Source organism: Empidonax traillii, unplaced genomic scaffold (genome assembly GCF_003031625.1).
Source record: "Empidonax traillii isolate 1590-97213 ecotype Southwest subspecies unplaced genomic scaffold, ASM303162v1 scaffold39:size2480183, whole genome shotgun sequence".
NCBI classification, from domain to species: domain Eukaryota; kingdom Metazoa; phylum Chordata; class Aves; order Passeriformes; family Tyrannidae; genus Empidonax; species Empidonax traillii.
Window position 1 is genome coordinate 2175027 of NW_020955232.1, and position 25091 is coordinate 2200117.

The 25091-nt window shown below is 45.3% G+C and overlaps 1 protein-coding gene across 1 annotated transcript in view; it reads right to left on the minus strand.

The window, feature by feature from the left end:
- Nucleotides 1-25091, minus strand: part of MAD1L1 (mitotic arrest deficient 1 like 1) — a 344432-nt gene that overhangs the window by 73173 nt on the left and 246168 nt on the right. Inside the window, exon 17 of the mRNA XM_027878245.1 lies at nt 16354-16544. Coding sequence (XP_027734046.1) covers nt 16354-16544 — 191 coding nt within the window. The remainder of the gene's footprint in view (nt 1-16353; nt 16545-25091) is intronic.

Sequence of the window (25091 nt, forward strand, 5' to 3'; positions counted from 1 at the left end):
AGGCTGCACTGATATGAAATCATGAGTGCAGAACACGACTCCTCAGCACTTTGTGCATCATTAGAGCAAGGTTGTTAACAGGATTATGGGGGGCTGAGGGCAACGAGCTATCATCCATCTGGAGGATGATGTGTGAAAGCAGGGAAGGCAAATGCAAATCTGCAGAGGAACCCATGTTCCATTTAAAAGGTGAATTAGTGTTTCCTTCCTCTGAGACACCATGAAGAGCTTTACACCCGAAGATAACACAGTGCAGTTAAACCCCTTTTCCAAAGACAGCTGCAGAACCAGAATTCCTTGCAGATGGCAAGACTAGTCTCATCAATGGACAGGTGACTCAGCTTCCACGTTGACATGTGCCCTATAAAAATATGAACACAGCAACAACCAGCAACTGCAGCTCTCAACATTTTGGTAAATGGAATTTGGGAAATACTGTGTAGGAACGATATGCAATGTGCTTTGAGATCTTCCTTCAAAAGCCTTCGTGTAAGACTGTAACACATTCTATATGGAGTGTGCTGTGATGCTAAATATATCCATGCCCACCGAGAACAGCAGCAATTTGATTCAAGTTCTATCTTTTAAACCACTATGGATATCAACTCTTCCTTCGTCTCATTAACACTGCTGTAAAGTGCCTGGCACAAATCTACATCAAATGAATATAATTAAAGAGGAAGATACATTGCATTAACTTGTATGTCTGGCCTTCCCTTGTTTTTTCTGTCTTACCACTGAATCCAGTTTTGTTTCTGTTTTTCTTCACAATTCATCTTCTTCGTCCTTCTTTTCTTTCAGCCTTTCACCTATTCCTTGTTTTAAGCCCAAAGTTGATTGCTTTCCCCTTTTTTCCAAGATTGATTGATTTATTCTGCACTTATTTAAATCATTTTATACAAAGCACATAAACTGTAGAACTCCCTGCAGAGTAACATAGGCAGTGCTACCCATGTAGGTAAGGAGGAAAAAAAAGTAAAGTTAACAAAGTGCTAAATTAAGTAAGAATCTCTTACATCACACTTTGAAGCCTGCCAAAATCTGACTCTTCAGATGTACTGCAACAGCAATTTTCTAAGACACAGGTCCTTTGCAGGTAAAAATCTTCAGTGTCAGACAGAAAAAGAAATTGAGATTCTTCCAGCTGCTCTAGCAGGGACCAGGGCACGATGTAACCTCTCAAACAACCAGGCCCCAAATCATCAGAGGGTCACTACTGCATGGCCTCGAAACAATGCCATTTTCCTTGCCTACTATGGAAGAAAAAGGGAAGGAAGACGAGAGAAGGTATTTACTTTTCATATCTCGTCTGAAACACCTGCAGGACTTCAGGCGAGCGATCTCTGTTGAAATTCATTGTATTGCTCAATCCATCCTTGCTTAATTCATCTCATGAAACTCTTAAATGGTACCCAGGCTACAGGCTGGCTCTCTACAGAGATGGGAATTACATCCCTAATTACAAGATATGGTACTGCCCTAATAATAAGTACTGTGCTCATGAAGTCCCCACCCAGGGGAATGAGCTTTGACCTCTTTTAACAAAGACTGCAAAACAGTTGATAAGAACATTAAAGCAAGTCCCTGCTCCAGAAACTGCGCCTTTGCTTGCTCCAAGCACTCTGGTGCTGGCTGCAGAAAAGAGCTTTGAGCACATCTCACTTCTCTGAGCTGGTGATGGCTGTCTGTGCTGTAACACAGATTTGGTAACAAGCAAACAGAGGTGTAGAAAGGGAACTAAAAAGGCAGAGTTTTACCTCCACAGTATTCACTTGTTTTACTCCCCAACCCCTAGCAGCACCAGGGCAAGCTCAGCTTGACAGGTCCATTCCAGGCACTGCTGGAGAAATTATTCTAAATTTTTCATGCATCTTCAGGATGGAGCTTCACAATCCCTGGAGATGAATGGCTCAAACACACCCTACCCCAAAAGAACTGGGCCTTACTAACCTGTCATTATTGCTCCTTCCAAACAGCACCTCTTGCCCTAAGAGCTCTCCCTCCTCACACTGCAGCAATCTCAAACTGGGGACAGGTTTTCTTCTCCAACACAGATTTGTAGCATTTAACTGCAAACCTTCAATTACCACAGCACATGACCGTAAAACTTGCTCAACTGGAAATGTTCACTTATTTCTAACCTTGCCTTCAGTTGTCTTCTTTCTTTTGCCCCCAAAGACATCTGAAAAAGTATTCTCCTGGAACCTCTGTGCAGCCTGCCTAGCACAAAGCTAAGCCATAAGTCAAAATGATTAAAATTATATGGAAATATATACATCTCCTTCAACACCAAACTGGGAATGTGGTTCCTAGTGGGACATCACTACACATTACTCATAAGGCCAAGACATGTGGCATTTCTCAGAGAACCTGCACATTCTCCTTTTTATGCTGACTGACTTATAAGCAGCAATCAGTCTTTTCCTTTTGGGGCTGTGCCTTCCATATGCATAATCTTAGTCCTTAAAATGAACCCCTTGATTTGGATTCCACCTGCCTGGGAGAAAAAAAAAATAATAGGGGAAAAAAAAGAGTCTTGGAAATATATAGCAACAAGAAACTGGCAGGACAAACTCACACTCCCACTGTGCCAAATTGCAAGTTTAGTAATTCTGTTTTCTTCCCGCTGAGTGGAAGGTGTCATTAGCTGCTGTATTTAGAGCCACAGAAAAGGTTCTTGGAGCAATCCCCAGCCTTTCTTTGAGCCAGGTGGCTGCTGACCACGGGAGCTCTCTGCAGCTGGGGACCTTCATCTTCCTGCAGGCACCACTTCCATTTGAACAGAGAGGAAATACAAAGGGCAAGTGGCACGGCATGAAGAGAAACCCTCAGGCTGTGTTGTCCTCCTCGGGGCTGGGATTCATCCCTGCACCACCTCAGGGCTGGAATTCATCCTTGCACCACCACCACCACCACTTTAAACCCCCTGCACTGCATAAATCACTCTGGGGTGCTTTTAACTCAAGAACAGTTTCCCTTCTGGGAGAGGATTTCTCCTCTAGGCTGGTCTCTGTGGAGCACCCATTGAACCAAATCCTCATTTCTGAAGATTAATACAACAATTCAAAGCATCATCCCCTTACTGTGAGCCTTGGAGGGGAGCACAAAGGCCTTGAAAACGTCCTGCAATCATGCACATGTGCACGTGGGCCGGAGTCTGGTCTGCTGGCAACATTCCTACGCGCTTCCCAGAACCTCAGCCCATCGGAGCACCGGGAGGTTTTGCTGGCACTGCTGTGTGACAGGGAGGAGGAACTGCAGAGCCTGGCTGTGATGGCTCAATGGGATTTCAAATAAATAAAGATACAACTCCACAGCCATAGGGGGTCTTCATGATGCACGCAAGGAGGAGGGAGGGGCAGTGTGAGCTATTGTCCCTTTCATGCGGTGACCGAGGATGGGAACACCCTGCTGTTTCCAGAGCTGTTTGGGATGGTTGAAATGAAGACCACCTGCGCTGCCTGAGAATTGGGAGAATCTGTGCAAACATTCATTATTTATAAGATAGCTGTCCAGAGGCAAATTGCCTGGAATCCATTAAAGGGAGAAATCCCGGCTCCCTCCGGCAGTTGCCTGGCACAGGCCCTTTCCACTGACAGAAAAGGGAGGGGAAAAAAAAATCACTTTCATTTCTAATTAATCTTCTGGTATATAATACTTTTAAGTAGGTAAAAAAAAACAAAACCCACAACAACAACCATGTGTGCTTTTTGAGAGAGAAAGGAAGGAGCCAAAAACGAGGCAGAAAGCTCTGGCATCTTGGCTGTAGTTCAGACCTCATCTTCTTTAAACCTGACAAGCAGGCGAGACCTGCAGGCTGCTGCTTTACTCCCCTGGATGTGACCAGAGTCCCCCAGTGCTTCAGGGACTGCTCTGGAGATGAGGAGTGGAACCCTGTGTGTGTACAGAATTGGATATTCACCCTGGAAAAGAAAATCCAGGTGAAGAGAAGCAGGAAGGAAAAGTACTGGAAAGATGCCTTGGACAGAAATAAAGCAGACTCTGTTGGACACAGAATGGGCAAGATAAGGAAAAAGACCCGGGGATAAGGAAATACAACCCATATATTATGTCTTCAAAATCATAACACCCCAAAAACATTCCTTCCCCAACCCCAAATTTCCTAGCCCTTCTTTCTCCTAATGCCTTCCTTCCCTGCATTCATTATTAATGCTGCTGGGGGTACAGATTTGCACTTCAGTTTCTGAAAAATTAATTCAATGATTAAAATTTCAGTCCCCGAGTAACGGAAGCAGCTCAGGCAAGCTGGAGATGCCCCTTTGCAGTCCAAAGGCTGCTCTGGTATGCTGCCTGCTTACCCCCTGCATGAGAAGCCTCTCTGTAGACCTGGCTCAAGGGGGAAAATCTAGTAGAAAAACATGGTTTTAAGTTGATTGAGTTCTGGTTTGATGGAGGAGCCTTTTCAGTTTAATACCCTACCAATGCTCAATTCAGTGCAGACAGTAAACCTCAGGTTCTTCCAAGGCTCAACTACTCGTGGCTTTCTACATGACCCTTGGGTAGAGGAAAAAAATCTCCAAAGAATGCAAATACTAATCAATGCTGTACATCAATCAAGACTGTGGGCTGAGAGACTTTTGGTTTGGCTAATGAAATTTTCCATGACACTGTGGTTAAAATTAAAAAACAGCAGAGAGAGGCCCTTGGAGGCCATCTCAGCTCACAAAAAATATCTATTTTCTCATCTGTACCCATGTTATCAGTCAAAAGAGCAAGACCCAAGGAATTTGGTGAAGGGGTGAGGAGAGGGTGCCAGACCACAAAATACCCACACCTGAGCAGCAATTTCACCTCACTCCAGAAAAACAGAGGCTCCCATTGCAAATTCAGTATCCACTCAGGAAGGTCCTTTCCTGGCCTGCAGTGGAGCTGCCCTTCCCATCAAAGGGCAAAAAGGAAAAAGAGGGCAAAAAGCCAGCAAAAAAAGTTTCTAAAAATCTACTGAGTCGTGAATTTGGGGGGGGGAAACTTCTTTGCTATCTCCAGAAGAACACATGCTGTGTGTATCACCAGCACAGCGCTACCAGGAACAAAAAGCAACTCACAGAAACCTACTTTTCACCACATTTGCTGAAACTTTGCAGGGTGAATGTGCAGAAAGTCGTCTGCTTGGAAAACTCTGTGCTTTTCTTCCTCAAGATGCAGCTTTGTGGAGGTTTCAGAATACGAGGGCTTTTATGTGCTGTTCAACTCTTGAAGTTATTCTGAGCTGAGCCTTTAGCACTCAGCCCTGTATCTACAGGGCAGACAGAGCATCAGTACGTGGAGGATTAGCTCCCTTGCAGGCTTTCATGTGCCAGCCTTCCCACCTCGGGACACGTTCATTCATCTTGCTCTTACAGAGTCCAGGTGGTTTTTACTGGACCTGCTGTTAAACCTCCCCTTATGAACAGGCTCCAAAGCAGGATCCCACCCCACCTCTCCAGCCTCGTGACACCAACACACCTGAGAGATGATGTGCTGGGGTGCACAGCCCCGACGCTCCGCGCCGAGCAAGGAGGAAATGGAAATGCTGGAACAAGCACTTTGGCACAGCTTCTTGGCTGGGCTAAAGGTTTATTCCTGGGATGCTGCTTTCCTGCAGACTAAGGAAAATTAAATTTAGCACTTTGCAAATAAATAGGTTAGGGCTGAAAGGACACTATTTAGGAATTTACTGCACACAGCAGCCTCAGAGATTATAGATCCATCACCGTCTATTACCTTGCTAGTTACTGCTTCCACTCTGTCTATCTTCCCTGCTCACAGAGTGGTCCTTTCATCAGGTCTTTTTCTGTTCCAACTTGAAACTGTCATCACTCTAATGGAATTATATGAAGAAAAACAACTTTGGGCTGCAGCAACTCTGCCAAAAAGCCAAGGACAACTCCTGTGCTTTCCCAGGACAACATGGTGAGATTCTTGCCTGACAGAGACGCGCACAGATGTCTGACAACCTCCGGAGAAGCACAGCAAGAGACAGCTGTTTACACACCTGTCCAAAACCTCTGGGCCTCCCTGCAACTGTCAGCTGGGTCTTTTCAACAACCACAAACACAAGAAGCTTCACAGGGACCGGCAAACCGACAGCTGATGGTAACCCTTGCTGCAGATTCATCATAGCTACATCACACGTGGCAGTCACTGAAGGCACCAAGACGATTATAAACCCCACCTTGTGCTGCTCTCCACTATTTACTTCACACAAAATCATCTGCAGACAGTCCCCTCTCCAGAGTCGGATACATCCCAGAAATGCAAAGTGACAGCTAGCACATGAAATGCTCCCCAGAGCCTTCCATTAAGACAGACAAACCCTTCACTTAAAGGTTGAAATTTATGTCAGCTCCCCAGAACACGGCTGAGATAGATCCACTGCTATCAGCTACCTGCTTCAGCTGAAACAGATTAGGGACAAATTAAAATTTTCCAGCCCCAGTTTGATATATTCCCTCCAAGATACGGGCAGACAGGTTTGTCTTCTTCTGGAAGCTGAAGATGCCATCAAAAGATAATCGTGGGAGTTACCAAAGCTGGAGGTCATCCTAAGCTCTCAAATTCCCTGCTTCCCCTGTGGAGGAAGCAGTGGTGTGATTTAGCTACGAATCCTTTTAAGACAGACTTGACATAAAATACTTTTCAGTTCTTCTTTCTCAAAGGACATTCTCATACAAGTGGCAAAAAGGAAAAATACATTAAATCCAAAGGCCTAAAATAGTACTAAGTTACCTGCTCGTAGTGCTTACATTCACATGGGATAGAGCGAATGGTTTTTGTGTGGAATTACAACAATTCATGTACTTGTCTGTTTGAAGCAAATGTGAGAACAGGAGAGGGTTTTTTTACCATTTCCATGAGTACGAATAAAGACAGTCAATCCATTATTAAATCCTTAATATTATCCCTTATATTAAATTATTAAGCTGTATCCATGTGAAGTATTAATTCCTTAAGTTTACAGAATGTAAAGAGCTGAGCTGCAAGAACTATCGTTCTGTAGCACTGGGTAGAATTCCACCAGAATCCCAGCAGTCAGTCCCCAAAACAAAGCTCTCCAGAAGGATTTTCTGGGTACTGCTGCATTCTGCCACTGCTCCACAGACAGAGCACCACAGTAAGAACAGCAGCATTAATAGCACCACACTGCACCACTGATGGGACATGTTATGGTCAGGAGAGCCTGAATGGCACATCATGCTCAGGACTCCTCGATGCTGTGAAGTGCATCAAATCTTCAGGAAATGCCACCACAGAATGCCTGTTTGTGCTTCAACCCTGTCCAGCAGTAACTGCCTCCAAACAGTGGTGGGATGTCTTGGAGCAAAGCAGAAGGTACACTCACAGCAGATAAGTATTTTTGCTTTTCTACAAGTAGTTTCTCCAAAAAAAAAAACAAAAGAGAGAGAGAGAGACACCTGTTTAGATGAAGGTCTCGAAGAAAACCCAAACATGGCAGAGACTGGGATCCCATGAAGAAGAGCTGCCTAAAAAGCTTTGGAACACGAGCTCTTATCTTAAGCTGGCAAGCCAGTTCAAGAGAAAGCACATTAAATGGTTTATGCAGTACTAACTTCATGGTTAAGAATCATGTAAGAATTGAGCATTTAGACTGTGAAGTGTGGAGGAAATACAAGGATGGTAGAGGAACTGCAGGGCTGTGAGATTCCAGCTCCTGTCTCATCCGTGATGGTGGCCCTTTGGCTGCCAAAGGGGACCTGTGACCACAACACCCCATGCTCTGTTCCTCGCTAGTCCCCCACTGCATCCCTTCACACTCACCTGCCAAACCTCGTGGCAAAGGTCCAACCACCTCATTACCCAAATTAGGACGGAACGTTTCAACTCAAAAATCCTAAATCAGGGCACAAGAAAAGCATTTACATTCACAGCAAATAAAGGAGAAGACCTTTATATGAATCCAGATCCACTTTTCAGATGGAGGCAATAGATGTCCCAAGACCACACCAGCACAGGAATCTTTTGCCACGTTTCTGTACTTGTGAACAATTTTTATACACACAAAAGCACACCCTTTGCCTTCCTTGAAGGTTAGAAAATCTGCCCCAGTCAAGCATGGGCAGTAGCTATAAACTCCCAAAGCAATAGATAAGTCCTAATTATATCTGCATTTAAACAAGGTGCTGCTTACTCAAGACAGAAGAGAAGCAGCAGCTGCCACCCACTCCTGCTGGTGGCTTTGTGCAGGCTGAGCTGTGCTGCCACAGCCTGGGCACTCACATGCTGGTGGGTGCTTTGCTGGATGTTGCCAGCTGCACTTCAACCTCAGAGCTGTTTCCTGGAACTAACTGCTCTTCCTAGAGGTCCTCTCACAAACCTGTTCTTGGAACATACCGGGAAAAGGTGAAGGAGTGGTACAAAAGCACCACCAACCACCCCTCAGAGCCCACTAAAGAGAGGCTTCAGGGATGTCCATGCAAATCACAAGTTGGGGAAAGGTGTCCCTGACAGCATTTGTCACACAGGGATGGCACAGAAGATGATGTCATGACAGTCTTGCTGTGGCTGGATGTGCTGCCTCAGAGCAGAGCCACATCTGCACAGAGGCCCAAAACAGACCCAAGGCAGGAGAGGGGGCCTGTCCCCAAATTGTATCAAAGGACAGAAAAACAACTGAGACTGCAGAGCAGCCAGAGAAGGCGGCTGAGATGCTGGGTACCCAGAAACTCCAGACTTTTCCCCCACAAAAGGATAAAAACCTCCAGCAATTTCCACTCCTTTTCATGTGCAGCTTTGAACAGAACCATATGCAAGCGACCAGCGGCTTGTGGTTTGCTGACACGGCTCTGCGTGTTCTGCAAAATCACAACAGAGCAGCCAGGGACAGTAACAGCCGTGCATCAAAAGCTGCTTTGCAAAACACCCATTTCATGTGTGCTGCAGAGAGGCTTGGTATTCCCCCATCGCCCTGGCTCCAAGGCATTGCCTTTTCCTTGAAGAGTGCTGATCACACAGGCTCTAAGTAGAACATCTTTTGAAACTACTAGAGACTCAAATAAATAAATAAAATAATTCGAAGAGATTTAGTGCCAGTTGAAGGTGGTGGGTTATCTGCAGAAAAGGAAAGGGACAGCAGTGCTGCTCCAAGCCCCCGACCCCTGCCGGCTGCACCCCCTGCCTGAGGGACAATTTACTGCATCCACTGCTGTATACAGAAAACTGGCTGCCCTGGTTACATCTCCAACCCATCCACACACAGCTTTCCCACCTCAGAACATTTTGAAAAGCTTCTCAAACCCCTATGGAAGTCCACGAATGGTAATATCCCCCACCCAGATGAGAGGGACAGAGAAAACTGTGAGGTTGACTGACCTCATGAGCAAAGCCAAAGAGATGGGAATGGGAATCCAGGAGGGGCTTTGGTTATGCCCCCTCTGCTTTATCCCTTATTTAACACCGTCTTGGTCTCACAGTGCAAAAACACTTTCCTGCCAGCCCACACAGTCCTTTGTAAGCTGTTCAAACACAGCAGCAGGCGGGCACAGACATCCTCCTCTCCTGAGACCTCCCATGGGGACTGCGGGCACAGCCAGCGACAAGAACAACTCTTCTCCAGCAATTTGCAATCACGCGGGTGCTGAGGACGTGGCGGGGGGGGAGAAAGGAAAGAGAGGGTTTTGTTATAGCAGGTAAGGCAGCCAGGACCTTCTCTGCTTCCTTCTCAGTGGCACTGACACAGCAGCCCCTCTGTGCTGTCTGGGGCTCGGGCTGTGCAGGGCTGCTTGGCTCTGCCAACAGCACAAAGATGGAGTCAGAGGCTGCCTGGTTTGGGGCCCAGGCAGCACCTGCCCCGTGCCCAGCACATGTCCCTCCAGGGCCACACACGCTGCCACACCAGCCTGGATGCTCTGGTTTAATTAAGTTCTCATCAGTGACCTGTGCTCCATGTTGGTGCAGAGGACTCTCCCTAGGAAGCACAGGCTGTCACTCTCATTTTATTAAGTAAGAGATATTTTAATGAAGGGGATTTGGACGGAGATGAATCGCAAACTTATTTAAAAAGGTTGTATTCCAGTAATTTCGTTACTTATTGTTATGGCAGAATCATGGCCTGGAGTTGTGTTGGGAAGGCTTAGGCTGGATATTAGAAAAAGGTTCTTCACCCAGAGGGTGGTTGGGCACTGGAACAGGGTCCCCAGGGAGGAGGCCACAGCACCAAGCCTGACAGAGTCCAAGAACAGAAGGGAAACGGCAAGAGCAACTTGGCGGCCAACATGATGATCACAAAGCAAATAGGGAATTGCAGAGGGATAGCCTGAATCTCAGATGGCAGTTGAGAGTCAGACTCATGTTTCCTGTCCAAAACTAGGCCTGCTTGTGTGAAGTGACAAATCATGTATCTGCCTCACAGTGTAAGACAGGATGCACCCATCAGCAAGACAAAACTCTGACCCTCCCCACACGTACCAATCCCCTGCTAGTCAGGAAAGACTCAGTCACTGGAATCATCCTCCAACATCATCAGAATTAATTACCTGCATGGCTGGGTCTACCCTGGCAGATTCACAGGCACAGCAGGGAGGGGAGTGAGTGGTGCCAACATGCTGGAAATGGGTATTGTGCCAGACTGGTGGGTAACAGGGAAGTGAATTCCCCATCCCAAAGGTGCTCTGTGTTCCCCAACAGCACAGTCCATTTATCCTCACAACAGTATCTGCACTGGGGAATAGGCACTTGTTCAGGGAAGCATATGTAGCACGAGAGAAACTGTGTAAGAAGGAAAAAAAGTATGAGAAAGGACAGAATAAGATGAAGATAATAACAAGTATTAAAGTTAGTTCCTAACACAACACAGGCTGCTACAATATCTGAAAGAAAATTATGTGTAGGAAGTTAAATACAGGGTTTGATGCTGTAACACCATAAATTGCTCAACAGGTCTTTTTTAAGGCTGCTGATTGATGCAACCCATGCTGGGTCCTTGCTGACCCTTCTAGGAATCCCAGCAGCCATCCACCAGGAAGGCATCCCGCTCGCACAGCAACGGCAGGCGCTCCTGGAGCTGAGCAGAAATCAGGTCTCCAACAACCAATGGGCAAATTGAAAACAAAATATAAAAATAAAATAACTTGTAATTAACAAGAACGAGGAGTTAAGAGAGGTCTACAGTCTCTAATCAATCTCTCGCTGCCTGGCCCGCTCCACCGATGAGTCCCATTGTTAGTTTTGATTGTGTGTGCAAGAGTGCGAGACGGCTGCTGGAAGAATAGCACTCCATCAAAAACTGTGATTTCCTTCTCCCCTCGAGACTCATCAAGAGTGAGGAGGAGGAGGAGGAGAGGGGAGAAGATAGAGATACAAAGAGAAACAAACAGCTAGGACATGCTTCTCTGAGATACTCTGCTGGGTTTCAAGAAGGAATAACTGAAACTGCACACACGCCAAGCACGCGGACTCAAAAATCACAGCTCCCAACAGTGCTGTCAGCTTCAAGATGAAACAAGAGCACTTGGGAGAATGAAAGCAATCCCTGCATTAACCATCCTGCTAAATCTGAGGTGTACATCATTCACCAGTGCGCCCTGGCCAAACTGATACTCAGACTGAGCTGGAATCTCAGGAGACCAGACTCTCTCTGCATGTTTAAGCATACAAGTTCTGCCTCTCCCTTTCAGCCAGCAGTTTGTCAGCATCACTTTGTGTTTGAAAAATAGCCTCCAACTTCTTTCTCATTCAATCCAGCCTCATTTCTCTCCTCAAGAAAAGAGAATTAAACTCCTACCTCTTGTGCTCACTGATGCCCTGTCGTGTTTTACACACCTTGTCAATACAGAAGAGGTCAGCGAGGTATGCAAGCCATGGGGCAAGCAAAGGAGAACTGGGAAGTTAAAGGTGGTGTCTGTCCTTCCACCATACTCTTCTTTCATACAAAGGAAGGGAATAGCTCATCTCTTTTCACCCCTATGTTCAGCCTTTGCACCCACATCAGAAACAAGTGTTTATTTTTCAGGTGGCCCTGAAGTTTTATAGCGACAGTTGCCTTTACAGATCTGCAAACTAATTCTGTATTTAACTCCTTAAAGAGGTGTGCCAAGACTGGGTGCACACCAGCTGTTAATTTATCAGGTTGCAGAAAAGTTGTTGATTTTATTTGATTTTATGACTGTATCACCAATCCAACAGGACACCGGTAAAAGTTTTATTTTGCAGCAAGAAGTGCCAGCCCTGCAACTGGCCACATTCTCAAGCTGTGTCAAGATGCTTCTGGTTTTGTTTGCTGTCTGCTATCTTGGGTATTCTCTTTCAAGGAATACAGTCTATCAACCTGGGAACGCTCTTCAATGAACTACTCCTGTTGTTTGGGTTTTCATTTGATAATTTTGACAGAAAATAACAACATGGGTGAGACCTGGAAGCAGAGAGAATTCTGTACTAGGCAAGGCTGGGCTCTGAGGATACATAAAATATCTGTCTAAAGGCAGGCTTTTGGTGTGGATTATTTAGGATCTCATCACATAACACTGCTGTGATACTGGAAAGTTTGACTCGTTTAACTTCCTTACCAACCAATTTGGACCCAAATAATTTATATATGAATTACTAAGAAATCTGAGCACTCCTTTCTGAGTAAGCAGGAGCATCTCAGACAAGAAAGATTGCAAACAATGACAAATTTGATGTAGCCATTACACAGGATCAGATCAATTGCCTCTTCAGCCCAGGATCCTTTCAAAGTGACCGGCCCTACTTTCATGCCACAACACAGGGAACAGTTTACCTGAAGCACAGAGAATAATCAAGAACAGATTGCTGTCTATGAGCACACTTCTTGCTCTCTCTTCTTCATTCAAGTCTTCATTTTCGAATATTTCCAGAGGATGGAGTCAAATGTTGTCAGGTACAGCGGCAGCAAAACCGTATGTACATATAACCCCAAAAATTGGAAGCATTGGCTAACCTCTGTAGTAAGAACATGCCTTTACACCTCCAAGCAGAGAGCTCTGAATGTCCCTATTTAAGGTAAATGTACACATTTAATGTAAAGCTAGGTATTATTATTTGTCCACAAAGATATCTCAACATTTTAGAAGATGTACAAGGCTCCTGTTCTCAGAAGTTCCTTGAAGCCATAGGGTCTATCAAATAAAAGGATTTCTGCTCTTTTTCTTTTAAATTGATTGGCTTCATATGCTTTGGCTGGGACTGTGTCTTTAGGCACACAAAAAGAAAAAGCCTGTGATCTAATTTCTCTCCACTGTTTGTTCATTTGTACAAGTGTCTCCAAATCATCTCCTCTTCAAATTTGACCAGTCTTTCTGTTTACTGAAGGACTTTCTTTGTCTGAAACAATTGTCATTGCCTTTCTAAAGACCTCATTTCCTTACTCCCATTCAGGACCTAGCCAGAGACAAGGGTAAACAGCACGATGTACACCGAGCCAAGCAATGACAGCCTGATGTGCCACCTCCTCATTCCGAGCTGGCTAAGCTGATTCTGAGGCTTCCTGGCAATGTTTGTTTGTTTTAACAGATATCTTTAATGACTTGTTACAAGGGGAGTCGATGCAGTCCCTGGATATCTGACTGGTGGGTTGGTCTAGACACACCAGTCAAGCATCACGCAGAACACAAAGTCTGTGTCACAGCCGGACACATCCAATGTACCAGCAACACCAACGGAATACAAAACTGTCAAGAGCCCCAGTAACTATAATGCATTACAGCCCGTAAAAAAAAATCATCAGAAACTAAACTCCTGGTGAGGAATCTGTAACACTGCTTTCCACAGCATTTAATTAAAAGAATAAAAAAGAGCAAAGAAGCGGGAGCGAGCTGTGAAGCCTGAGATGCGCCTTGCTGCCCACACACTCACAGAGGGTCTGAAAATCACTGGAACATCCTTCAAGCTGATGAGCTCATCTGTTGCATCGATAGGGGTGGCCAATAAATACTGATGGGGTTTCATTGGAATTCAGTGCTCATTTATAGAGGCAGTCATTGGCATTCACAGCACGGCGCAGTGATTAACCCTTTCACGAGAGCTGTAATCCCAATTAATGCAAACTGGCTGGACACATACAACAGGTAGATAATAAGCTCCACTACAGTAACAGCACACCTTGGTCAGGAAAACCAAGCATATCTTTCATCTTCATTTTGCTTTGAAGGGGTTGCATTACAGTGGCTCCTACTGCATCCCTGCTACTGAAGCCTCACTTAAAATTAAATGCCACCAACAGTGCTACTGAAATATGCTCTAAAGTTTACAGGCGAGCTACAGAGGCTTGTAAAGTGCCAGGGGACTTCTCTGGTTTAATTATATAGACCCTGTTCCATAAACTGCTTGAATGGAATAAATACAAATAGCACTCCCTGCTTTGTGACCTCTTTGGGTTAATGAAATGCACACAAACACCCACAGTCTGTTGTGGCTCAGAAATTCCACAGCATAAACACACAACTCCGCTGGAAGCCATAGTCAGGATTCAAGTCTTGATACATACATGAGAACCAGCTGCCTGGACCCAGCAAGGAAATAATTTGTTGTTTATATTCTACTACTAGTCAAAGCTGCAGACTGTGGGAATTGTCTGCGATTTACTGAACAGGGAGAAAGAGTCTGAGATTTTCTTGTTCAGGTTCTAATTAGCAAATCTGCTGCTCCTGTCCGAGGAGGTAAGAGAGGACGAGAATTCCAAGAATCAATAAACAACCCACCCTTGGCTCTGGGAAATGTGAGATCTGCTCTGCCTAGTGATACTCACCTTCATCCTTGGGAATAAAGACTCCAGTGAAGAAGAGAAAGCAACAGGACACTTTAGAGATAGGAATTTGTACTTCATTATCCACTCTCCTGCATATAAATTATTTACATTGCTATGCCACGAAGGGGAGTTTGGTCCTACTGGAGACAAGGTCCTGAGTTGCCAGCCAGTTCTTGTTCTTGTGGCCAGTAGACAATTTTATCACATTTTCTTAACTTTCTCCAAGCATGCCATCTCTCCTACCACACACAAAGACCTGCAACTTGTACTGTCTGGCCATGGCATCTAACAGACATCTCCAGGAGTTTGGTTTCATGCACTAAGCATTTAACACCACAGGAATGAGCACAGGTCTCTGGAGGTGTTAAAGCAGCATTGCACCATCTCAACAGAGAACTGTTTTCAGGATTCAAGGGCAGCACCTTAAAACCAACAGCATTATCCTCCTCCCTGGGCACTGAGCTTTCTTTTGTTGCTGCCGTTTGCCTCAATTAGTCCAGAAGCCTCATAAGGCCAGGCAATAAAACTGTTTCGGGGATATTTTCCTAGTTTTACCAAGGATCCTGGGTGTTGTCTTATTGCATACCCTCACTTGCTTTATTTGTTGGTTTGTGTTTTTTGTTTTGTTTTTTTTTTCCTGAGGCTCTGAAGTTGCAGAACAGGAAAGCATTAGTCCTGTTACCTACAGAAACAATCCTGCAGCAATCCACACGTGGTACATAGCCTAGAAACACAACTTTCCCCTTTCCTGCTTGTAGAGTTCCCTCTTGTACTGAACATCTCCAAAACCCTTTCTTCCCTCTCTTAAAGGAGACTTGCCCTAGGGGTATCATTGGGAGGCAGGCATGATTTTGAGTGCAGTTGTGTTTGCCATGCCAGTTGTGTTTGCCACTGAGAAGCAAGTTCTCCTGCTGACCTGCAAACTTGGGCTGTTGACACTTGAACCAATGCAAAGATGGCACTTATCAGCTTCGTGCCTCTAACGTCACACCTCAGCTCTCTAACACATCAGCCCAGATGTGATGCTGGAAGGTAACACAGAAGAAGAACAGCACCTATATCAAGCCACAACCCAACAGCAGCCCACCCAGCCAGACCAATAACAGAACCCGACCGACAGAAGACAGACTGTTATTGCTGCTCATCTGTGCTGTTCCCATAAATGGCACTTCACACACACCAGGATGAGTTGCTGCTCAAAAGGGATTCCAATTTACATAACGACAAGATGATGACAGGCAGACAAGTTAGAGGATAGCAAAAAAATGTAGGGACATATATCTTATAGTGAAGTAAGGAAGAAACCTTGATGGTTACATATGGTTTTATTACTGTGGCATATAACTGGTACTATAAAAAGGTGAAGTGCAAGGCCAGATGCCTTAGGTATTATGCATATATAGTCTCTTCTCTTTACTCCAGACTTTGATATATAAGTGGGAGACCAGATGTCAAACCTTCCATTTTTTAACAGGAGAAAGGAGCCTTGCTTCTCTCCTAACAAACCATCTGCACATACCACGGGGCAGTGATCTCCCCAGTCTAACCACCGAGAAAGAGCAAATACACACTGGCACCTTGAAAATCATGAACTCAAAGAAGCAGGTGCAGCGAGGGGTGCACAGACCTACCTTAAAAAGCAGGCAGTCCCCTTGGTGCTCGGCGTAGATGGAGCTGAGCCGGTACTGGTTCTCCGTGGTGATGTCGATCTGGTACCCCGTTAGGGTGTAGCACACCTTGCGGAACTCCTGGATCTTGGTCTGGAAAACTTCTTTCAGACGCTGGTTTTTCAGCTCTGCACTCTCCACTTGCTTCTTCAGCTCTGTGGAGGGGAAGAAAACATGTACTTTCTTATGTGTCATCGGCACAGAGCCCTTGTGCTGTATTTACAGCGCTAGCCAAACTAAGTGAATTGAAAAGGTTAATTAAAAAGTGAATTAAGCAGGCAGAGTAAAGAAGCAAGCAAGCTAGATTCCTCTCCTCCTGGCCCCAGCAGACCAAGAGACAGTAAAGTGGAGAACAAGGAAAACAGCCATGTCTTGGTGGGATGCAATTTTCTTTTGCTCAGACCAATCTTTTAACAACACTACAAAATTCAAAGTTATAGCATCCATTTCCCCCCATGCACATATATTCTGTACAGAACCCAAGAGAAGGGTGTTACTCTACGGGAAGCAATAGAAGTGGAAAAATGGTAGGAAATGCGCCTCCGTACGGCTGCAGCAGGAGGAAGCTGCCTGTAAGGGAAATCTCCTCCAATGGACTCCTGATTTGAAGGTAAGTGCTTTGATCTCAAACTGACACACTGCTTAGGAATCCCTCAAGGTTCAGGAAGGGGCTTTTATTGTGATAAAAAGCCTGGAGAGCACCAGTGCCTCTTTGCATTTGCTGCCTTAACTGGACTAGTCCCTAGCAGAGAGGTCCTGGGAGACTGCCTGCCACTCACCCTGTGTTTTATTGCTACAAAGGGAGCTGCCAGTACTGTGAATCCTTCAAGAGGATACACAACAATTACCATGAATCTTTCACCCAAGGTGCCTTCCGAGTAATTAAACCTCGATTTATCATCCCATTAATTACAGAGATTGGCTTTACTTTAATATACACTAGAGATGTCTCCCAAGTCAGCCTGTTTTATCAACACTGCAGTCCAGGGTTAGAAAAAATCCCAACACTTTCTAACAGGAAACAAATAGACTTCCTGACTCGAATATCTCTTTGTCATTCTGAGCTTTAAGGCTTTGTCTGTGCTGTGATCAGAGACATAATTGCAGCATTTGGAGCCCATATGTCTTTAGTTCAGCTAGTTCAGGTCCAGCAGTAGGACAGCAGGGACTTCAGTGCAAGGTGACTGCCAAAATATGAGGAAGGTTTCTGGCTGGTCTTTATACAGCCCATGCTAAAACACTGTTTCCCAAGCGAGCTGGAAGTTTTTCTGAGTATTTGCAGGAAAGTGTTTCCATTGGTCTCCCAAGCTTAGTGCAGGGAAGATGCAGGATGGAAACTTTAAGGCCATGGACTTGCCAGTGATTCACCTCTGAGCAGCTGCAGGCACGTCAGGAGAACGAGTCTCCTCATATCTCCTGAACTGCTTTAGTTCAGCGCTCTGGGTGGGACAAAAGGATAATTCAGTGTGTTAAGTTAAAGTGCCTTTAAATGCCACTGAGGATGCCCCTGCTCAGAAGTACTTTGGCCTTAATCCAATTCAGCTTAATCCCCCAGCAAGGACAGGAACTCTTTAATGGTTAAAGAGAACTACATGTCCCTTTAGTTCTGAGTGAGAGCATCCACGCGGGGAGGGTTATCGCTGGTCAGCTCCTCACCTTCAGCTAATCCAGCTCCACCTTCCCGAGCAGCTCGTGGATGTGACGTACAAGCAAACTATTTCTTTGACTCCAGGCCTCCCCCCAGCTGCATCTTGCTTTATTAAGGGGAGCAAGCCAGTTGTGGGGAACATCACCAGTCTGTTCATCAAAGCACTGCCATAGATGGAACCCCCCAGTCGCAGGGGGATGTAAGGTCAGTAGAGTACCCAAACCCCCCTTCCAAGCCCAAGGAGTCGTGGCTTACATACAGCCCCTTCTCATGAGGTCAAAAAGGCTCTGTCTTTCCTGACCACCACCTTCCCACTCACAGCAACGCATCCCTGTTTGATTAACTCAGCCCTTCTTTGGATTGTTACAACCCTTTCCCCATCATCTCAGCTGGGTCTGGTCTTTGATTAATCAAGTAATCAGCCTCTGAAATTGGGAGGTTAATGGGCAGCTCCGACCTCGATATTATCACAGTTTTCAGTCAGCTATGCAACTGTTAAGGACAAAATCCTATATATGAAAGTAAAAATTCAGTGACCACACTGCAGTGGTAAATAACATTTCGTCACTGTCAGAGACAGCACTGCCTTTAATATATTGTCTGTGTCCAACAGCGATATTTTTTTTCCTAATAAATGCTGCCTAGCCTTGGAAAAGTAAATCTGCCTCTTTTTACCGCATCTCAGAGGTTGCCTTTCCCAACTTTTATAACCTTGGAGGTGGATGGCACCCTAATTCATTAACTCCTTGAGCAGCTTTCGTTATTCATGAAGAGTTAGTGCCTTCTCCACTGTTTTGTCTCTCAGACCTGGTGCTGCCAATGGCCACCAGGAGCATCCTCACCTGTTGGCTGCAGCCTCATCACCCACCCAACGACACTGGCCTAGTTAAACAACTGTCTGATCCTGCAATAGCAACTAAGTGATGGCAACTCCTTCCCTCCACTACCCTCAGGGTGAAAAAGGAAAAACTTTGACTACAATCAGTCCTTCATGCAATAAATCCACAGCTTTCCAACGTAACTGAAGGACCAGGGAGCCTTCACTCCCGACAGGGTGCCCTTTGCTGCCTCCCTGCCGTTCCTCCTGGCCCTCTTTCCAGAGCCTGCGGCAGTGCTGGTGCATCACTGCATCAGCTGTCCTGGCTGAAGGAATTCATCTGCATGAAAAACTTATCTCCTTGTTAGAGAAGCCCTGTGTCAGCCACTGGCACAAGGTGCTGAACTCGGGAACTGTTACTAAAGATGCGGCCAAACGTGCCAACACCAGCCAGGGATGGGATAAAGCCTTGTCATCCCCTCTGTGGCTCCATTAGCAATTCCCCAACAGCATTTCTTGAGCTTAGGGACAGAGCAGAAAAAACAAGCAGGAACAGGGACACCACAAGGAATGCTTGAGCCTGCAGCTGCCCCCAGTGAAAGGTCCACTGAACCCTGACTGTAAAACAGAGATTACTCTTCCTTTATGCCCAATTAAACTGCAGTCCTCGGTAGTTCAGCTACAGTAACTGCTGGTGCTTACCTCCCGCAGTGCTTACCCCCAGGAAACAATGCAGCTCAGGGCTATTCCCAGATTTCCTGCAGGTTCCATATGATACCACCCAGCCCCAGGCCAACGTCTCAGACACTTTGAGGTGTCTAAAATGGCACAGGATGCTTTTTTTTAGGCACTGGGTAACTATGTAGCCTCTCCGCACCATGGACCTGCCGGTGTACAGACCTGGCACTGCAGATTCCCTGCACCCAGAGAGCAGCACAGCAGCACGTGCACTGACGTGGGGACAGTAATTAATCTTTGTAATATGTCCCCCATCAAGTGAAGATGTTAAGCTAAGAGGCAGCTCATTGTTTGCTCTGCATCTGAACCCAAAGCTGTGACGGCGCTAATTCTTAAGCCTCACCTAATACCGCTAATTCCCGCCAAATTTCTAGCACAGTCAGGAAAAATTGATTTAAAAGTCATCACTTGCACAGAGTGCAACTCAGCTGTTTCAGAGCAGTGCTTAAGGCACAGCCAGAGAGGCCACGGATCACAGGGAGATCCTTTCGGGGTGGGTCAGGTGCATCAGCAGAGCAGGGTTCTGGTGACAGCAATAATGTTTCCACACATTTTATCTCCACCCACAGAATCTTGAATGCCTTGATCCTTCCAGATCTTTCACAACATTTGGAGAATTAGATTGAATGCTTTAAAAGACAGCATTTGAAAACTAGAATCTCTGTATTTAGAGAACCCGCTTGAGTTCCTGTGTTAGACCTTGTTACACTTGCATGAAAAACGTGAGAGAAGCTGCAGAGGCCATGGATGGGGAAAGTCACACCACAAATATCCTTAATCCCAGAGAAGGGATTCCAAAGCATCTCCAAGTTAGTGAAAGAAATAAGAACTGAGAAAATAAGTGTGAGATTTGGCAGGCCAAGCCCTGGTCAGGAATAACGACTGGATCTTTACTCTGCCTGAAAAAAAAATTAAGAGGTGAACAAACAGAACAGGAAAATATATGGAAATACTGTCCCATCTCCTCTGTATTCAGCTCAAGAGTATGTACAAAAAGTTGCCTGTCCTGAAGAGTTTGATGTGGAAAAAATATCCTCACTGAAAAAAAAATCATTAATCTGTAACAAAATTAATACTGCCAAATTATTAACTTCCCCCTAATGATGCTGCTTCTTGAAACACCTTGTATTTTCACACACTTGTATTGACTTCAATGAATAATTCAAACTATTTTGGATAAATAAATAAAATATGAGTTGGGCTGTTTTGATTTCATATTGAAAATGTCACTGCTTTTTATTTCATTGCTTTGACACTCCTTACATCTGAAACTGTTCACAGCTGCCTGGAAATACCACAGCTTTGGCTCTTGCTCCAAGTTCAGCTGGGTCAATCAATAACAATAGCAGTCTCTACACCAAAGAAAACCAAATTCATGCTTAACCTTTTCCTCCAGGGGAAGAGGAGGAAACAATATGGCTCTCAGCATGCCAAAAGTGGCATGAAATTAAATATACCACTAGTCTTTTCCAGGAAAATACAAATTTGTTCTGCCCATCCTCAAAGACGCCACAAGCCATGTAGCTGCATTAATTCAGCTGCAATCTCAGCTAATACATCTGTCTCTCAGAAAAGCCTTCAGTCCTTTTTAACTCTCCATTAAAGGTTACTTTCCCTTAGTGACATGTTTAGGGGTCACTCACTCCAATACACAGAGGATAAAGTATTTACACACGATTTCCTGCCCCTGCAGACCCTGCCAGGATACTCAAGACAGATGCCACCCAACAGTGGCATTTTAACCAACCCTGCTGTATTTAAACAAGACACTGCTTAGATTTTGTTTCCAGCCTACAGAAAGGATGACAGAACCACCTAGTTCACACGAAGTCCATAACAGGAAGAGGAAACACTTTTCTCAGTTCCAAGCAGCAAGGTCACAATCACCCTCATTTTCCCCCACCTACACCAGCTGCTGCCATGCAATGTCCCCATCAATCACCCCCATCTCTTAACCCTCAAACTGAGACTGAATTACAGCATCCTATTGAAGGTCTGTCCTTCCCATCAGACTCTCTGCAACTCTAACACAGCCCCTCTGCAGCTGGGATCCTCCCAGTCATTCCTCTGCTCAAACCCCGAGCTGAAATTTTCTTTGCCAGCCTCAGTTTTACGAGGAGCAGCGTCTGAAAAGAGTTCTGTGATATTCTGTGAAGGGCACAACATAAAAATAAATTGTATGGTGTTAAATAAAGGCTAATAGGAGAAGAGCTGAGCATTTTCTGATGTAGGCAAGTTTATGACCATTGCTTTTGAGAAATAAAATTCGCTTTGCTAGATTTTTATAGGCGTGTTTTATGCCCTGGGGGAGTGGGACCACACAACCCGGCCAGCACAGCAGCCCCACACCACCCCTGCTCGACCTTACAGTCTGGCAGCCTCACACTGCCCTCTGCAAAACTTGCAATTTGTGACATTACAACCATGAATTATAACTTTTCTTGAAGGTAAAAACAGCTTTATATTCAACAGACTGCACTGGCTGTTCAATTTGAAACCTAAGTGGTATTTATTTGATCAGTCAACATTGGTTTATTTTTAAACCGCGTATGTACCATATGGTTCAGTGCACCTCCCAGCCCCCTCCTCCAGCCACCAGCTTGCCCTTCCAGCAGCTCAGGGGAGAGTTTTCAAAGGCAGCACAGCACAACCAAAGGTTTCCACCACCCTGACCAGCCGCGGCTCTTGCACCGCCCAAGAACTCTCCACTAAGAACAATTTCCCAGATGCTTCTCTTCACTGAAGATGGTCAGCTGAAGGCCCCATTTCAGACAATCCATGTACCTTTACAAGGTTACCACTTCTTGGAAAGAAGACCATAATTAACCTTTATCCTCAGATAATCTGCATAAAGTGGCAGAAGACACCACAAGGGTAAGGTGAAAGCAGTGGGACACCGAGGACCAGAGAGAGGAGGTGATGGAAAAGTCTCTAGCAGTACCTACACATACATAAAATATGGATTAGGATCAAGTAAAGTATTACTTTTCTTCTTTTGATAACAGTGAGATTACAACACAAGGCTGCAAAACTCACAAGCACACCTGAAGTCGGTCAATGTACAGGATTCAACCTTGGCAGATGAACCACCACTGAGAAAAAGCCTCCCTCAGGGGATCCCAGCATGGGCACTGCTTGGAGCTTTCTCTGTCCTTGCTGGCAGAGCTGTTTCCAAGTGGGGGAAAGCAGGAAGAAAACAAGTGGGCTTTCAAAAGGCCAGCCTTTTCACCTGCAGCATGTTCAGCTGTTCTCAGTGGAGGCAGCACAGTGTTGTGTGAAGAGACCTTTGGGTACCTCTAAAATCTCTGGCTTAAACAATGTGAACAGCCTGTTTACAAGCAATACAGAACTCAGTGAGGATGGCAACACACACCCCAGACACAGGATAAATTAACCTCAGGAGAACTATTTATTGTCCAAGATGGACTTCATCAATTAGCGTGATATGGCACAAACAGCTTGCAAATTAGGGTTGTCACACTGGTCATAAATTGTGACCCAAGCAGGAAGACATCTCTCTCCACCCCCAAACGATGATTAAAGTCTTCTAGCCACATTTCCCTTCCATATGGCAATTATAGACCAGCAGCACTTCCCAGAACAAAGTGATGTCAGCCAGAGCTGGAGCAAGTCATTAACTTCAGGTGCAAAAAATATCCTCACCTTAAAAATACAAATATAATGTGTCACTTCATTTTACAGGAAAGTACTTAACTTCTGCTTCTAGAACAAGCTAGCAAATATCAGGCATAAGTCTTCCAGGCTACCTGGTTTCCAGGTAATCCATTTTGGAGTTATTAAAAAAAAAGTCACAGGGACTTTTCACAGGCTGTAGTTCAGGGAAGTCTGCTGGCAAAAACAGGGGCATAACTTGTATCACTTGTCAGAGGAAGGAGAATCACTTCTACAGTAAGCTGCTTCCAAGAAAAAGAGTGGTTTGAAACCACTCAAGTGTCTAATGAAAGAATTAATCCCAGGAACTACATAATTAACATATATAATATGCATTGTTAATTACATGGGGTGGTCTGCAGAAACATCTAACAAACAATTTTATCCCCTGTCTGATCAACTCCCCTGCACTCTGCCTATTATTTTGTTTCCATTGGCACATCACTACTATTACCACTACCCCAAAACACTGGATGCCATTTAAACCTCTGAAACAGCACCCAACATCTGCTATTAAAACAAACACAGAAAAACTGCTCCAGAAATAGTTCTTTGTTCCCTCTCACAGTGAAAATTTTTTGCAGGAGTTATAGTCATTCACAGCACAGGGTAGACAATATTCAATCATGCATTAGAGAGTGCTTCACAGTTTATTAGCTAATGATGTTCACCGAGGCTGTGAACAGAAGCTTTCCACCACTGGCAAGAGCTGATTTCAAGCCTTCCTAGGAGCAAAGCCATTCTGCTCTTACTCCAGGAACTTTCAATACTTAAATTCTGATGCTGAGACTCATTAAAAAGCTGTTTTGACTCAGTGACAGTGTCCAAGATTATGTTACTTACAGTGCCTTGTCTCCCTCTGTTCCCTGCACAGCGAAGGCTGTGCTCACGACACAAAGATGTAGCTTCGCAGGCAGACAGATCTAAATATAGAACTAACAAACACCTAGGGAGGTTCCTCCCATTTCTAAAGTAGCTTATCAAATACCTACATGGTGTAGGACAGATGCTGAGATGGGACAGGGCATCATGCAGGCGCCCCTTAGCTCTGATTTGGGATGCACAGACCAAGCTCTAAGTCCTGCAGATTCCCCAACCATTTGGAGCATAAGCCCGCACTGGGCGTTGAACTAAACCCCTTCTACCCATGAACTGCCTCGTCCTCATGGCCATTATAACCCCGTTCCCAACTGCAGAAGTCACTTTTTGGCCACACAGCCCTGTGCCCTGCCCCTGAGGTGAGGCAGCTCTGTGAAAGGTCAGCCTGCCTGCTCGGCTGTTCGCTAATGGACCGCGGCCGCTGAGCGCAGCACGTGGCCGGGCTGCAGGGCACGGCCAGGAAAATGCACAGCCAGCTGGGATGGAAGCACAATGGCACTGCAACAGATTAAAGCAAGGCTCTGCAGCACGCCACCTTACTTGTGTTTTTAATGGGAGAAGATTGTGGAGTTTGTTTTAGGGCTTTTGTTCCAAAGGAAATTACGCTCTAAAAAGCCTCCACTCGCTCCTTCTATTCAATCCTTTTTTTCCCCTCCCTGTTTATCCCCTTAATAGTGTTTTGAAGTGTTGGCACTGCAAATGTATTGCTCTTGGCCTGAACGCACTCTGGGTGCCAACTAATCAAACCTTCCCCAAACCCTTCTCTCTGTTCTTTGTGTTCCTGCAGTAGGACCCAAAGGCACTTACTCTGCTCAAGAATCGCACCAGATGTTTCCTCTGAGTGCTCTTACGAGTGCCCTGGACCTCCTCTCACAGGAGAGCAGGTTCTGCCCTATTTTTATTGGTGTATTTTTCATGTTCTGCATCATTTTCTGGTGTCCACTTTAT